This window comes from Octopus sinensis, linkage group LG7, assembly GCF_006345805.1.
Source record: "Octopus sinensis linkage group LG7, ASM634580v1, whole genome shotgun sequence".
In the NCBI taxonomy this organism is placed as follows: domain Eukaryota; kingdom Metazoa; phylum Mollusca; class Cephalopoda; order Octopoda; family Octopodidae; genus Octopus; species Octopus sinensis.
This window is the reverse complement of record NC_043003.1, coordinates 58,567,778-58,583,305: the sequence shown is the minus strand read 5'-3', so window position 1 is coordinate 58,583,305 and position 15,528 is coordinate 58,567,778. Positions and strand designations below refer to the sequence as shown.

The window sequence follows — 15,528 nt, the reverse complement described above, 5'->3', positions numbered from 1 at the left end:
CGTCATCATTAATAAGTGAAATATTTATCAAATGATAGTAGGTTTATATATTTGTTGTGCAAGATTTTTTTATGTGAAGTCGTGTGTTGAAACAGACATTGTTATATTTCGGAATGGTCATTTTGCCAGTTTAGCCAATAAAAACACACGCACTATATATTTGGTGTTATTTTGCTTCAGTGTTATTTATTTTTTACATTAATCTTAATCTTATTTCGGCCAGAGTTCTTTCGTCACTTTTTACATTAATCTTAATCTTATTTCGGCCATAGTTCTTTCGTCACAGGAGTATGACGAAAGAACTCTGGCCGAAATAAGATTAAGATTAATGTAAAAAATAAATAACACTGAAGCAAAATAACACCAAATATATAGTGCGTGTGTTTTTATTGGCTAAACTGGCAAAATGACCATTCCGAAATATAACATTATCAAATGATGTTATGTATCTACTCACCGTACTGTGTGTGTGTGTGTGTGTGTGTGTGTGTGTGTGTGTGTGTGTGTGTGTGTGTGTGTGTGTGTGTGTGTGCATGTGTGTGTGTGCATGTGTGTGCGCGTATATGCGTGTGTAAGTGTGTGTGTGCGTTCGTGTGTGCGTTCGTGTGTGTGTGCGTGTGTGTGTGCATGTGTGCGTGTGTATGTGTGTGTGCAGGTGTGTGTGCATGTGTGTTCATGCGTGCATCTGTGAGTGTGCGTGTGTGCATGTTCCTATGAATATATGTATATATGTCAGTATAAAGGCGCGTGGCTTAGTGGTAATGGTGTTAGACACACGATCTTAAGATCGTGATTTCGATTCCTGGACTGGGGATGTGTTTTGTTCTTGAGCAAAACACATCATTTCACGTTGCTCCAGTCCGCTCAGCTGGCAAAAAATGAGTAACCCTGTGCTGGACGAGCGTCTCGTCCAGATGGGGAATATATATATATGCAATTGGAACCGGGAAACCGGCCCCTATGAGTCTATATGAACCGGAAAGAAGCTAGTATATGTATGTACGTATGTATACATGTATGTATATATTTAACTATTAGTCTATCTGTCTACCTATCCGCTTTACCATATACTCGTACGTATGTATGTATGTATGTTGTATGTATGTATGTATGTATGTATGTATGTATGTATGTATGTATGCATGTGTGTGTGTATGTGTGTGTGTGTATGTATGTATGCATGTATGTATGTCTTTATGTATGTATGCGTGTTATGCTGTTTTATTTCAAGATTTCTTGCCAATAAAGAGCCGGTGTCTAACCTAGATCCAAGGTTCCTTCACTGGAATTTAAACATCAACAACAGGGTATTTTTGCATGTCATGATTCAGTTTTTTCAGTGATTTCTAGCCAATAGAGAAAGCATTGGTTTCTACCCTAAAGCCAAGGCTTCTTCATTGGAATTTCAACATCAACAACAGAGTAATTTTGTTTGTATGTAAGTATGTATGTATGTATGTGCAGATTTGTATGTTTTATGTATGTATTCCCATGCATATAGTTGCATGTCTAGACATGCTCATGTATATTTAAATGATAAACTTCTGGTAAGTTTTACAGAATTTTACAGTTCCAGTGATGGACTGGATCTGTAATCTTCGAATTAGCTTTCTCTTTTCTGGTTTTGAGAAGCCTAATTTCTCAAGATTGGTATTTAGGCAGTGTGTTACATGTCCCAAGTGCCCCAATAATTACAGGCATAAACCTGAACTTGTAATCTGGATACAGTAACTGCAGATTTCTCAATAGATCAGCGTAGGTGTTCTCTTTTTCACTGATGTTCAGCTTTACGTTAACATCTGCTGGGCAGCTAATTTCCACAACTCTGCAGAGTTTCTCTTTTCTATCCCATGTATCCTGTGTATGTATGTATGTATGTATGTATGTATGTATATATATGTATGTATGTATGTATGTATTTATATATGTATGCCATTATGCAGTTTTATTTCAAGATTTTACATCTCGATCCCTGGATCTTACAATTATATATATATAATATATATATATATATATATAATATATATATATATATATATGTATGTATGTTTGACATTATGTAGTTTTATTTCAAGATTTCTTGCCAATAGAGAAAGAGCCGGTTTCTAACCTAGACCTAAGGCACCTTCATTGGAATTTCAACATCAACAACAGAGTATTTTTGTATGCATGTATGTATGTATATGTAGAGATATGTATGTATGTATGTATGTATGTATGTATGTATGTATGTATGTATGTATGTATGTACGTACGTACGTACGTACGTACGTACGTACGTATGTATGTTTAGAGAATGGTATTGGCTCCGTGTAAAGCCTTTCTGCACTTTAGAAACCTCCAGGCAGAGGCATCGCTTGATTTTTAGCATCTTTATAATGTGTTGCTTACTATGGTTGGCCGTAGTTTTAAAAGAAAAAAAAACAACAACAAAAAAATGATGGAATGCAGGCATACATCAACGTGGGTGAAGGTACTTTGAATACCTTACATGATAATCTTTATAAAGTCTTGCAGAGTTTTACCGTTCTGCTTACAGACTACCTTTCTGAAGAGTTACGTTAATCATTTTGAAATATCAAAATCAAGTAGATTGAGTAGATTTTTGTGGTACACCGAATAAGAATTGGAACATATAGAAATTCTGGAAGTTACCAAAATAGCCGGGTGTACGCTGGTTACTCTCGTTTACACTTTAGATTTGAATTTCAATAATTTTGAATTTTGATCACTTTTTATTTTGAACTCGGCAAAACAAGCTTGCTGTCAAATATCGTTCAATGAATAAAATATTATCATTATCATTTATTGTCTTTGCACAGCTTCTAACGCTGGAGATGTACGACGGTGCCAGCTGTTTACTATCAGTGAACTAAAGTAACACCCTTTATTTTTCGAGCACCAACCGGAGTATTTGAGCGGTTCCAAGCAATACTGTTTTCTGCAAGTGCTCCACATTCATTATTATTACTATTATTATTATTATTATTATTATTATTATTATTATTATATGATGTATGTATGTATTTTGACAACCCATTTCCTGTTATAGTCACCAACAATATTTTTTCCCCCATCTCTCTTCATATCAGCGTTACCATAGTTATGCACCATACCCTTTACAGACGACTCTGTATTTACACGCATGCTTTTGTACTTTTCATTTTGTGTGTGTGTGTGTGTGTGTGCGCGCACCTATCATTTGGTTCCTGATACAACCTATCCCGATTAACATAAAAAAAAATCCCTCACTGTCTTAACGACACTCATTCTTATCACTTCACTCTACTATTATAAACATTTATCTTTCTTCGAGATTGATTCATTAATATTCCTCTCCAACCTTTGTAAATTAAAACCCGCGGTGAAGATATTAGTATGTATGGTGTTCCAGAGGGGCGATAATCTAGGAATGAAAAGAGAATGGGTGTTGTGATTAGCACAGAGCCTGGTTGAGGTGCAGAGTAGACACAACAAGTATGATGAGAGGGAAGACGACGAGAACGAGACTGCCTGAATGGGGTGACAGTAAGTGAGTGACCTCCGAAGAGCAGCAGCTATTATAGTAGAAAAGGTAGAGGTAGGAGTTAGCTGCCTGTGGGTCAGAGACTGTAACGTGTCTGTAGGTGATCTTACGTTAATCAGTCGGTGGTCGTTTTCTGGATGCAGTCTAATGTCCGTGTGTGTAGCAGCAATATTATTTCAGATATGAAAGCAACACTTCATTGAAGACCTAATCTAAGATTTGTGGATTATGAATAATTGTTGGGGAATGATGTATTTTCTGGCCCTGAACTGAAAGTCTAGTTGTTGGGGTGCAGTCTTAGCTATGTTAACGATGTGCATTCGACCCGAAAAATCTTTCGTGATAATGAGACCCAACAATGGGAGCAGTTTTGAGGGCACTAGTTGAGTGTTGTTCACAATTAAAGGGTGTTTGATGCGACATTGATTTTTTTGATATGTAAGTAGCGTTTGATATGTAAGTTTCTTGCTGTCGAAAGAAGATTGGTATATTCCCCAATGGAGGAAGTTTTCTAGGTTTCTGTTTATGGAGTCAGCACGAGTTTAGCGTGTGGTTTATCGGTTGCCAAGAAGGTGATGCATTACTAGGGAAAATGGGCGAGGAATAAAAAGGTAGCTCCATCTGCTTAAGAGTGTGAGTTGTTATATGTGGCGGCATTGATATATAAAAGAACCAGGAAGAAATTAGAACACAGGGGCTCGCCAGAGTTAATGGAGTAAGGGACAGAAAATGCTCCGTCAACACGCAGTAGTAAGGAGATCTAACAGAAGTTACATATCCCAGAGAAAAGAGACGTGTGGAAGAAATTCCGACAGGCAATTTCCACAGGATATTTGTGCGCCAGACAGTTCGAAAGCTTTGCTGATGTTGAGAGCGACAATGTTACTTTCAAACAAGTTAACTGCTAACAATACCTCCCCACATAACGTCTCAATCGGCCATATATATAATTCTTTATTGCCCACAAGTGGCTAAACATAGAAGGGACAAACAAGGACAGACAAAGGGATTAAGTCGATTACATCGACCCCAGTGCGTAACTGGTACTTATTTAATCGACTCCAAAAGGATGAAAGGCAAAGTCGACCTCGGCTAAATTTGAACTCAGAACGTAGCGGCAGACGAAATACTGCTAAGCATTTCGCCCGGCGTGCTAACGATTCTGCCAGCTCACCGCCTAAAAAATCGGCCATATATAGCTCTCTCTTTCTCTCTTCCTGGAATTTAGACTCGTTGAAAGTCGAAAGGAACGATATGTTATAAACGTGGAAGATAGTAAATAATCTCCATTCAAAACTTTATATATATGAGAGAGAGAGAGAGAGAGGAAGCACAAGAGGAATGTGCAGCACTGTTTGATCCCAACAGTTTTTCCCTCAAACTCTCGCATCAGGAAACCAAATAGTATCAGTTTTGGTATTTGCTTGTTCCTTCTCGAGCCATGCATGGCTCATAAGGGACGGTTTCCCGGTTTCCCTGGCGTATAGGTTCCCCACCTGGACGGGACGCCAGTCCGTCGCAGGTGAGCTGTAAGATACAGGAGGAAAGAGTGAGAGAAAGTTGTGGCGAAAGAGTCAGCAGAAGTTCGCGATTACCTTCTGCCGGAGCCGCGTGGAGCTTAGGTGTTTCGCTCATAAACACACACATCGCCCGGTCTGAGACTCGAACCCGCAATCCCTCGACCGCGTGTCCGCTGCTCTAACTACTAGGCCATGTGCCTCCACAGTTTTGGTATTTAAACTATCGCCCCAAAATATTACAAAATATGGCCAACCTCTGAAACTTCTAAGGTGTATCTAGATGTATTTCCCTTTTTAACATTGGCACAAGGTCACAAATTTGTGTGACTTAGTGAAGAAGGGGGTGAGTGGAGCAATCTATTATATTAACTTTACTATCTGAATGATGCTTATATTTTTAAGATAGGCACAAATCCGAAAATTTGTTGGAAAGCCGAAGTTATATAAAATGGTGTGCTGGAGTGAAAGGCAAGGGGGAAAGGGGGCGGAAACACTGTATCTGTAAAAAAGAAAATATGCGATGGCCACGGATGGAATAACTTTAATGCTAGATCGCCTCGACCAAAACAACATTTTGTGACAGTGTTTACGTAAATAGATTTTCTTATATGTATTTGTTCATGTGTAAATGTGTTTGTTAATCTGTACATGTGAATGTGTGCGAATGGTGTATGTTAGTGGTGGGGTGTTTGTGTGTGTGTGTGTGTGTGTATGTGTGTGTGTACGTGTGGGTGTAGATACTTACATTTGTGTTTGTAGAACGCCCAGCAGTATGCAAGGAACTTGGTGAATAGGTTGATCGGCGGAGGCGATATAGACTGTTTGTTCATGTTTCTGATTAGTTTCGCCCGTCCAAACTTCCACTCTGTGTCTGACTGACTCTGGATACGTTGATATGTGTCCGACATCATAGCAATCAGTAAGTTTATTAAGACGATCAACGTGACCATCATATAAATACCGAAAATGGCGTCGACTAGTTTGTTGACCCAGTCTAGAGAGTTGGAGAGTAGCGGGAAACTGTCACGGTCGACCAGACCGAACAGCGAGAAGAAGAGAAACTCAAACATATCCATTACTGATATATTCGAGGAAAGATCTATGTTGTAGACTGGTTGGTAAATGGCTACCAGGTGGAAGCTGAAACCAACCATAAACAGAAGTAAAATCACAAGAAATTTGATCAAGTCTTTGATGAGATCGTGGATGATCACGCCCCATGGACCAAATAAGTGATGGAAGGAGAAAAACTCTAGTAGCTGTACGAAACCAAGGAGCATGCCAAAAGCTAGGAACTGGTTCCTGATGTAGAGGTACACACGCGGATCTTCGCGGCTGTAGATGTAGAGGACGACGGCTAGCAAGTGTACGAGTAGTCCGATAGCGCAGACGACCAAGGTTATAATTCGGATCCATCCAAGACCAGCCCTGTCGGCTGGGTTGGTGATTTCGGAGACTAGAAGACCGGACAACCAGGCTAGTAGAATCCACTCGTACCAGAAAGGGATGAGACTTGGAGATACCGAAATTGGTTTGATTGGTAACACGACTGTGATGGTGAAGAGTGCCAAGAGATAAAGATGAGATATGAGATAAGCCATAAATTTGATGATCGGGGTTTTGGCGTACCTTGACGAAAGTGAAAGGAAAAACAGAAAAGAAATTATTAGTACGATTATAATCTTTCAGAATGTTACTGATTTCAAATTTTGGCACAAGGCCTGCAATTTCGTGGGAGGGGGGAAAGTCGATTATATCGACTCTAGTAATCAGCTGGTACTTATTTTATCGACCCCGGAATGATGAAAAGCAAAATCAATCTTAGTGAAATTTGAACTCAAAGCATAAAGACGGACTAAATCCCGCTAAGAACTTTTTACCGGTGTGCTAACAGTCTGCCAGCTCGCTGCCTTCTTCCAGTGTATTATTAACCTCCTCTTCAGAGATAAAATATTTCCAATATTTACATGCACACAACGTTTCAATCGATTTGACCAGCGATCGTCATAAGGTGTCTTATACATACTACTTTATGCATACATACTGCTCATCTACATAGTACTGAACACATGTGCATGTCTTAGTAATATAAAGGATAAGAGTGTTACTACCGTTAGTTTAGAAATAAGTTCCTTGTTGTTATCAAGTTCTGTACCATGTATGTATCTAGGAATTAAGACACCCGATGACGACCAGAGATCAAACCGGTCAAAATGCCGCGTAGATGTGAATATTGAAAACTAAATTTCATCGCTAAAGATGACGTTAATAATCTGATAAATTCTAATTGTATCGAGAATGGCAAAGAAAAGGTCTGTGAGAAACCTAGCTGTTTGATTAATCGGACGATTAATCAAAGAAGCGATCAATTAATTGGTTAAATAGTTAGTTAACTGACAAATAAAAAGTAAAGAAGTGAAATAGAACCAGTGCGTGCGATCATTATTGGCATAATGACCGTCCCGAAATATAACAAAATTAGCAACCAGCTCTAACGTTTAATAAATGGTTACTCACCTTTCTTTATCATGTTCATTCTCTTGTTTGCCCCGCATGCTTTTTTTTCACAATGATTAGCTGACTTAAAAAGGGATGGGAATGGGGGGACTGGCACTCTCCGTCGGCTACGGCGACGAGGGTTCCAGTTGATCCGATCAACGGAACAGCATTCTCGTGAAGTTAATGCGTAAGTGGCTGAGCACTCCACTGACACACGTACCCTTACCATAGTGCTCAGGGAGATTCAGCGTGATACAGAATGTGACAAGGCTGGCCCTCTGCAATACAGTTACTACTCATTTTTGCCAGCTGAGTAAACTGGAGTAATGTGAAATAAAGTGTCTTGCTTAAGGACACAACATTCTCCCAAAGAGCCTGAGGAACCTGCACAAAGTAGATGTAGGCGTTTTTAAATCAAAGCTGGCCTCTTCCTGTCGAGAGTCCCAGATGAACCTACTCCACGGCAAGAGGTGCAAATGAGGGTAGCTACATTAAACTCCATTCTTCACCAAGTTCCACATATTGGAGGAGGCTCTCAGTAATAACAGTGTAGCAAAACGGCGGTGCATTAGCATGGCCGCAGCTCTGAGCTGAAACTACAGAAAAATAATTTGGAATTATATATAAAAAAACTAGGAATTGTATAAATAAAAATAGGAATTGTATAACAAAAATTGCTAAAATATTTTGTGTGCTGTAGAAGCACGATTAATTTAATGCATATAGATTTTAACAACAAAATTTTCTATGGACCCACAAGGGTCATGTGGACTCCTGTTTACAATCTCTGATTAAAAAAAAAAGAAGATTATTATAACTTACCTGTGATTAAGGGGTAAAGAGAGTATTAGCCAGACTGGAGGCAGAAGTAGACAGATCAGGAATAACAAAAATATCTGAGCACTTGACCACTCCAAGCTGCCCATCCAGATGTGAGACAGATGTTGTTGTACGGTTGGATGTGCCACCACAGCCTGCAACAGAGAGCCGTAGTTCCAGATGAGATTGCGTTGTAAATAAACAATTGATATGGAAAATGATGATAAGGTGAACTGTAGGTCAACGCGCGCGTGTATTTGAGTTTGTGTGCACGTCTGTGTATGTTATGTATGTGTATGTGTGTACTTTCATTAGAATCTGAATATGTTGATCAAAACACATTCATTAAGTATGTGACATTAATATTGGTTATGGTGGATGGAAGCACTCCGTCGGTTACGACGATGAGGGTTCCGGTTGATCCGATCAACGGATCAGCCTGCTCGTGAAATTAACGTGTAAGTGGCTGAGCACTCCACAGACACGTGTACCCTTAACGTAGTTCTCGGGGATATTCAGCGTGACACAGAGAGTGACAAGGCCGGCCCTTTGAAATACAGGTACAACAGAAACAGGAAGTAAGAGTGAGAGAAAGTTGTGGTGAAAGAGTACAGCAGGGATCACCACCATCCCTGCCGGAGCCTCGCGGAGCTTTAGGTGTTTTCGCTCAATAAACACTCACAACGTCCGGTCTGGGAATCGAAACCATGATCCTACGCCCGCGAGTCCGCTGCCCTAACCACTGGGCCATTGCCCCTCCATATTGGTTATGGTATTAAAGCTGCTTCTGACTCAAAATTTTATATTATTTATTTTTAGCACTATTACACAACAGCGGATAGATTTTATGCTATTTGCATATATTCCTCAGACCAGCGATTTGAATTCGTTTGGACGGTGGCTCGAGTATACGGTACTGACGAACTGAAATAACCGCAAAATATCTATAACCACCATTCTCGTTCACCTACAAGGCAAACAGTTTCGGCTGGCTTTGAGATAGTCTCTTTTAAAATTCAATGTCTTAAAGGGACTTTCTCTGTATGAAATTCCGCTGTCAATAAGCGTTAAAACAAAACATATACGCTAAAAATGTTGCATCAATAATGCTTATATATATATATATATATATATGTGTGTGTGTGTGTGTGTGTGTGTGTGTGTGTGTGTGTGTGTGTGCATATTGTGTTTGTGTAAACATGTCAATACAGATGAACGCTGAAGGCCGATTAAAAAAATGGGTGGGCTATATGCGTGTGAATACGGACACTGACTCACCAGTGGTATTTAATTAGTCAGCGGTCATACAGTTTCGAAATACCTTTAAAATAATTGGATAATAATAATAATAATAATAATAATAATAATAATAATAATAATAATAATATAATAATAATAATAATAATAATAATATTCCAGACAGAAAAGGTATTAGAGAGCACCGAAGGCCAGATATAGTAACCTTTAAGAGGGACAAATAAGAGTGCCTAATAATCGACATAGCAGTACCAGGAGATCAACATATAATCTTGAAAGAAAGAGAAAAGGATTATAAATATGGAGTCCTGAGAATTGAGATCGTTACGATGTGGCAGCTACAAGAGTCAAATATAAAGGTTATCCTTATTGTCATTGGAGCATACCACCCAATCTGAAAAAAAAAAAAAAACATCTGAAAATCTTAGAAATACCCTACAATCTAGACGTATTGCAAAAGTCAGCAATACTCGGAACTGCAAGCATATTGCGTAAAATACTGTCTCTCTCAAGGTCCTTGTTGTGACATGGCAAACAGTACAAACCCCCGTTAGACACAATATCTTCAATCAACAACCTCACGATGTTGTATACTGTGCGACATCTATTATAATAATAATAATAATAATAATATAATAATAATAATAATATAATAATAATAATTTGCGGTTATTTCAGTTCGTCAGTACCGTATACTCGAGCCACCGTCCAAACGAATTCAAATCGTAGTTCTTTCAACATCCTTAAACAACCCTTATTCAGGGACCTTTTGAGCGGGATGGGCTACTCAACCTGAAGAAAATTCTAACTGGGCCCCACCTGCAAGGTCATGTGCTGTTTATCTTGATATGAGATCACCATGTCGCGCACATATGGTTGTGATGCATGTGCCTGGTGTACACTTATCAGACGGGTAGTCATGATGGGTATATTGGGCTTCGTATATTTTACCCCAGTGTCACTTTGATGGCATGAACTGCTCTCTCACTCAATAATAATAATAATAATAATAATAATAATAATATTAGTAATAATAAAACGAAAATCTGTTCTCACCTTCTGTTCGTTTTCTATGAGGAAGTCCAAAAACTGTGTGTTGTTCTGGTCCACCGATCTGAGAAGAGGTTCGGGATTATAAAGACTGGATGAAATGGTCATGATGTTGGTGGCCATTTCTTCACAGTAATCGGCTGCTAGTTCAAGATCTTTAGAACGTTCTTTCTCCTTGGAAGCAATCGTCCGGAAGTTGCGACATAGCTTCACTGCTGCCTCCAGCGGAGCTTTGCAGATGAGAACGAAATCTTGGATACACTTGTTGTGGTTCAGTTTTCCACACACCATTAAATCGAATACAAACTGTTGGAAAAGATATTTTTATTTAAGTTAGAATCATCATCGTTTCATTGAAATAACTTTTATTTCATTTCTTTTTGTCATTCATCTCTTACTGTGGCAGAATCGCTGCAACCTCGGACAAAATGCCCTGCGGCATTTGTTCCGGCTCTTTCGTTCTGAGTTCAAATCCTGCCAAGGTCGACTTTGCTTTTTATTCTCACCAGGATCGATAAGGCGTAGGAGCGGCTGTGTGGTAACAAGCTTGCTTCTCAACCTCATGGTTCCGATTTCAGTCCCACTGCTTGACACCTTGGGCAAGAGTCTTCTACCATAGCCTCAAACCGACCAAAGCCTTGTGAGTAGATTTAGTAATATATATATGTGTGTGTGTGTGTCTTTGTGTCTGTGTTTGTCCAGCACCTCGCTTTACAACCAGTGTGAATGTGTTTACGTCCTCGTAACTTAACAGTTTGTCAAAAGCGACCGATAGAATAAGTACCAGGTTTAAAAACAAAAAAAAAAAAGGGTACTGGGGTAGATTCATTCGATTAAAATTTCTTATTTCTTTATTGCCCACAAGGGGCTAAACATAGAGGGGACAAACACGGACAGACAAACGGATTAAGTCGATTACATCGATCCCAGTGCGTAACTGGTACTGAATTTATCGACCCCGAAAGGATGAAAGGCAAAGTCAACCTCGGCGGAATTTGAACTCAGAACGTAACGGCAGACGAAATACCGCTAAGCACTTCGCCCGGCTGCTAACGTTTCTGACAGCTTGCCGCGTCATTCGATTAAAATTTCATCAAGGCGGTGCCCCATCATGGCCGCAGTCTGATGTCTGGAAGAAATAAAAAAAAAAAATTGGAATTGATGGCCTTTTACTTGTTTCATTCATTGCACAGTGGCCGCCGTGGGGTACCGCCTCCAAAGGTTTAGTCGAACAAATGAACCTTAGTACTTATTTTTAAATCTGGGACTTGTATTAATCTCGTTTGCCGAACGGCTAAGTAACGGGACGCATGCTATTGGTTTCAAATTTTTGGCAAAGGGCCTGAAAGTTTTGGGGAAGGGTAAAGTGGATTACATCGACCCCAGTGCTCAATTAGTACTTATTTTATAGAACCTGAAAAGATGAAAGGTAAAGTTAAGCCCGGCGGAATTTGAACTCAAAACGTGAAGACGGACGAAATGCCGTTAAGCATTTTGCCCGGCGTATTAACGATTCTGCCAGCTCGCCGCCTTGCACGGGACATATAATATTCTTTTCTACTCTAGGTGGGGATCCAGTCAATTAGATCGGCCCCAGTACGCAACTGGTACTAAATTTATCGACCCTGAAAGGCGAAGTCGACCTCGACCGAATTTGAACTTAGAACGTAAAGACAAACGAAATAGCACTAAGCATTTCGCCCTGCTTCTGTCAGCTCGCCGCTTTGGATGGAACACATGATATTGAAAATAAAATACTTTTAACAAATTTTGACTTTAAAAAATACTTGGCAAGCTTCAAATCAAAACAGTTTTTACATATCAGGTTGAAAAAAAAAAGAAAACTGATAAGTGATAATTTGGCTGGTAAAATATTTAATGCAATTTCCAAAGAAAAGTAATCTGTTATAAATTTGTTCATAGGCTGTTTCGTTAAGCTAAATGTTAAAAAGTATTTGTATATATAACAAAAAAAAAAAGCTAAAGAATCTTGTTTATCGAAGCACTGCAGCATTTTTTGCTTATTTCCGGTTTTTCTGATTTTTTCCAGTTCTTCCATTACTGTGTGTTGTCGTCGTTTAACTCAAGTTAATCTAATCTTCACACCTAGCAGACATAGGATCAAAGGTTTTGCAACTTCTTTTTTTGTATATGTTTTAGGGATTTAGTGTAACATAAATATTGTCATATTGTTGTATTTTGGGACGGTCATTTTTGCCAAATAAACACATGCACTGTATATTCGTTCTTCACTCGTTTATTACTTTTCTTATTCTAACTCATATCCATTGTCCGGAAATCTTTCGTCACACATCTGTGACCTCCTCAGCAACACTTTCCGCTTTCGTGTATGTTCTTGCTCTGCTTATTCCATTCCCATAGAAAAATTGGCAAATTTATTTGGTAAAAATAATAAGAATAAAAAAAAAATGACCATCCCGAAATACAACAATATCTGTTTCAACACACAACCTCACTCGAGGAATCTTGCAATACAAATTCATAAACTTATTTTCTGATACGTTCCTTCAATTTTTCTTTAAACTGTTGGATGTGATTCGAAGGAAATTTAGTTGCTATTTCTAGTAGATTTAGAGACTACGCAAAGGCTCCCACTTTGTTTCGCACTGATTTTTCGTTGCTGTTGTTGTACCTGTTAATCTTTTGTCTTTTGGTTGTTTCAGTCGTTGGACTGTGGCCATGCTGGGGCAAATCGATCCGAGTACTTATATTTTCTTTTCTTTTTCAGTCTAGCACAGATTCTATCGGTGTCTTACCGAACTACGAAGTTATGGGGGGGGGGGGCGTAAACAAAGCAACATCGGTTGTCATGTGGTGGACAGGGACAAAAACACAACGACATATACATATACATACAAACATATATGCATATGTATGTATGTATACGTGTGTGTGTGTAATCATATATACATGTATGTATGTGTATATATATATATATATATAATATATATATATATATATATATATATATATATATATACAGTTCTTTTTAAGAACACTGAATCTCGAAGCAAATAAAGCTATGAGTAATAGCGTGTAAATACTGTTAAAAATCTCTCTGGATAGAAAAGTCGAAGACTGCCTATGGGACACGAACCCACTTGTCCTGTAAACATGAGAGGCTTCCATACAGTTTCCGCTTACCAAATTCACTCACAAAACAATGGTTAGTCCGGGGCTATAGAAAAAGTAATTTACCCAAGGTACCGCGCGGTGAGGTCGAACCTAAAATCACATGGTTACAATACCAGCTACACCCTCTCAATAAAAGAAAGCAAGGAAACATTTAAATAAAACAGGAAACATAAAAAAAAAAAACGTGTAATAAATCGAATGATGAATTTGAAAATATATTCATCTGTCAAAATTCTATTTACTATTTGATACAAGTTGCTTTGTCAATATCTTCTACAATTTGGAAAACACAAAACTAGAACATCATTTCGTATATATCTTGGAAAGACGAATAATTAATTCTCCTTTCCTTCTCTTTCTCTCTCACACGCAAACTGACGCATATATATATATATATATATATATATATATATATACACGCACACAAAGATACGCACATACAAAGAGATTATTTGTTGAATTACGCTGTACTAGTGTATGTAATAATAATAATAATAATAAAAAAACATGAAGCATTATTGATTTCAGATGAACACCCAGTTGGATATGGTAAATACAAGAATATGTTATTTATATAAAACATATTTGCTTGAAAATCAGAAAACAAAAGACCATACTCTGAAACAATGGGCGGTAACGCGATGAAGGGTGTGAAATGACATAGATGTCATTTACTGTGGGGGGGGGGGCTCGGATGACACTGAAGGACACGTTTAGTGAGACGTTAGGCGCCATCCATCGGGAGATCTTGTTTTGAATTAAGTGAGATCTTGTGTCTTCTTAATATAGAATTATGTGGGACGTCTGACGCCGTCTACCGAGATAGTAGTTTGTAGATTAACAGGCAGCTGGTGTCATCTTAAATTAGAGTAAAACCCGATGTGTTGTGTCCGATTAGATAATCAAGGCACCATAGAAGGGTACAAGTGCTGAATCTAGAATATTTCATTACGCTGGAGATCATCATCATTTTCTACTTAATCAAGCAGAAGGATTATTTGAATTTTGACCCAGAACTAAAAGAGCTGACGAAGCACTCCCACTGCGTTGTATTGGGGGAAATGCACAGTCTCATGACACCTTTCTTTTTAACCAGTCAGTCTGCCATATTCTTTGCTATTCTAGGCACAAAGCCCGAAATTTTTTGGGAACGGGGGGTGGAAGTCGATTAGATCAACCCCAGTACACAACTGGTACTGAATTTATCGACCCCGAAAGGATGAAAGGATAAAAGGCAACCTCGGCGAAATTTGAACTCAGAACGTAACGGCAGACGAAATACCTATTTCTTTACTGCCCACAAGGGGCTATACACAGAGAGGACAAACAAGGATAGACAAACGGATTAAGTCGATTACATCGACCCCAGCACTCAACTGGTACTTATTCTATCGGTCCTGAAGGGATAAAAGGCAAAGCTGAATTCGGCGAAATTTGAACTCAGAACGTAAAGAAAGACGAAATACCTATTTCTTTACTACCCACAAGGGGCTAAACACAGAGAGGACAAACAAGGACAGACAAACAGATTACGTCGATTACATCGACCCCAGTGCGTAGCTGGTACTTAATTTATCGACCCCGAAAGGATGAAAGGCAAAGTCGACCTCGGCGGAATTTGAACTCAGAACGTAACGGCAGACGAAATACGGCTAAGCATCTTGCTCGGCGTGCTAACGATTCTGCCATCTCGCCGCCTTG

At 38.9% G+C, this 15,528-nt stretch overlaps 1 protein-coding gene across 1 annotated transcript in view; it reads right to left on the bottom strand.

Annotated features, from left to right (window-relative positions):
* The window catches only part of LOC115214420 (serine/threonine-protein phosphatase 6 regulatory ankyrin repeat subunit A-like), a 200,743-nt gene that overhangs the window by 6,231 nt on the left and 178,984 nt on the right, over nucleotides 1-15,528 (bottom strand). Inside the window, exons 28-30 of the mRNA XM_036504406.1 lie at nucleotides 10,678-10,977; nucleotides 8,368-8,519; nucleotides 5,792-6,675 (exon numbers count right to left, since the gene is read on the bottom strand). Of these exons, the coding sequence (XP_036360299.1) occupies nucleotides 5,792-6,675; nucleotides 8,368-8,519; nucleotides 10,678-10,977 (1,336 nt within the window). The remainder of the gene's footprint in view (nucleotides 1-5,791; nucleotides 6,676-8,367; nucleotides 8,520-10,677; nucleotides 10,978-15,528) is intronic.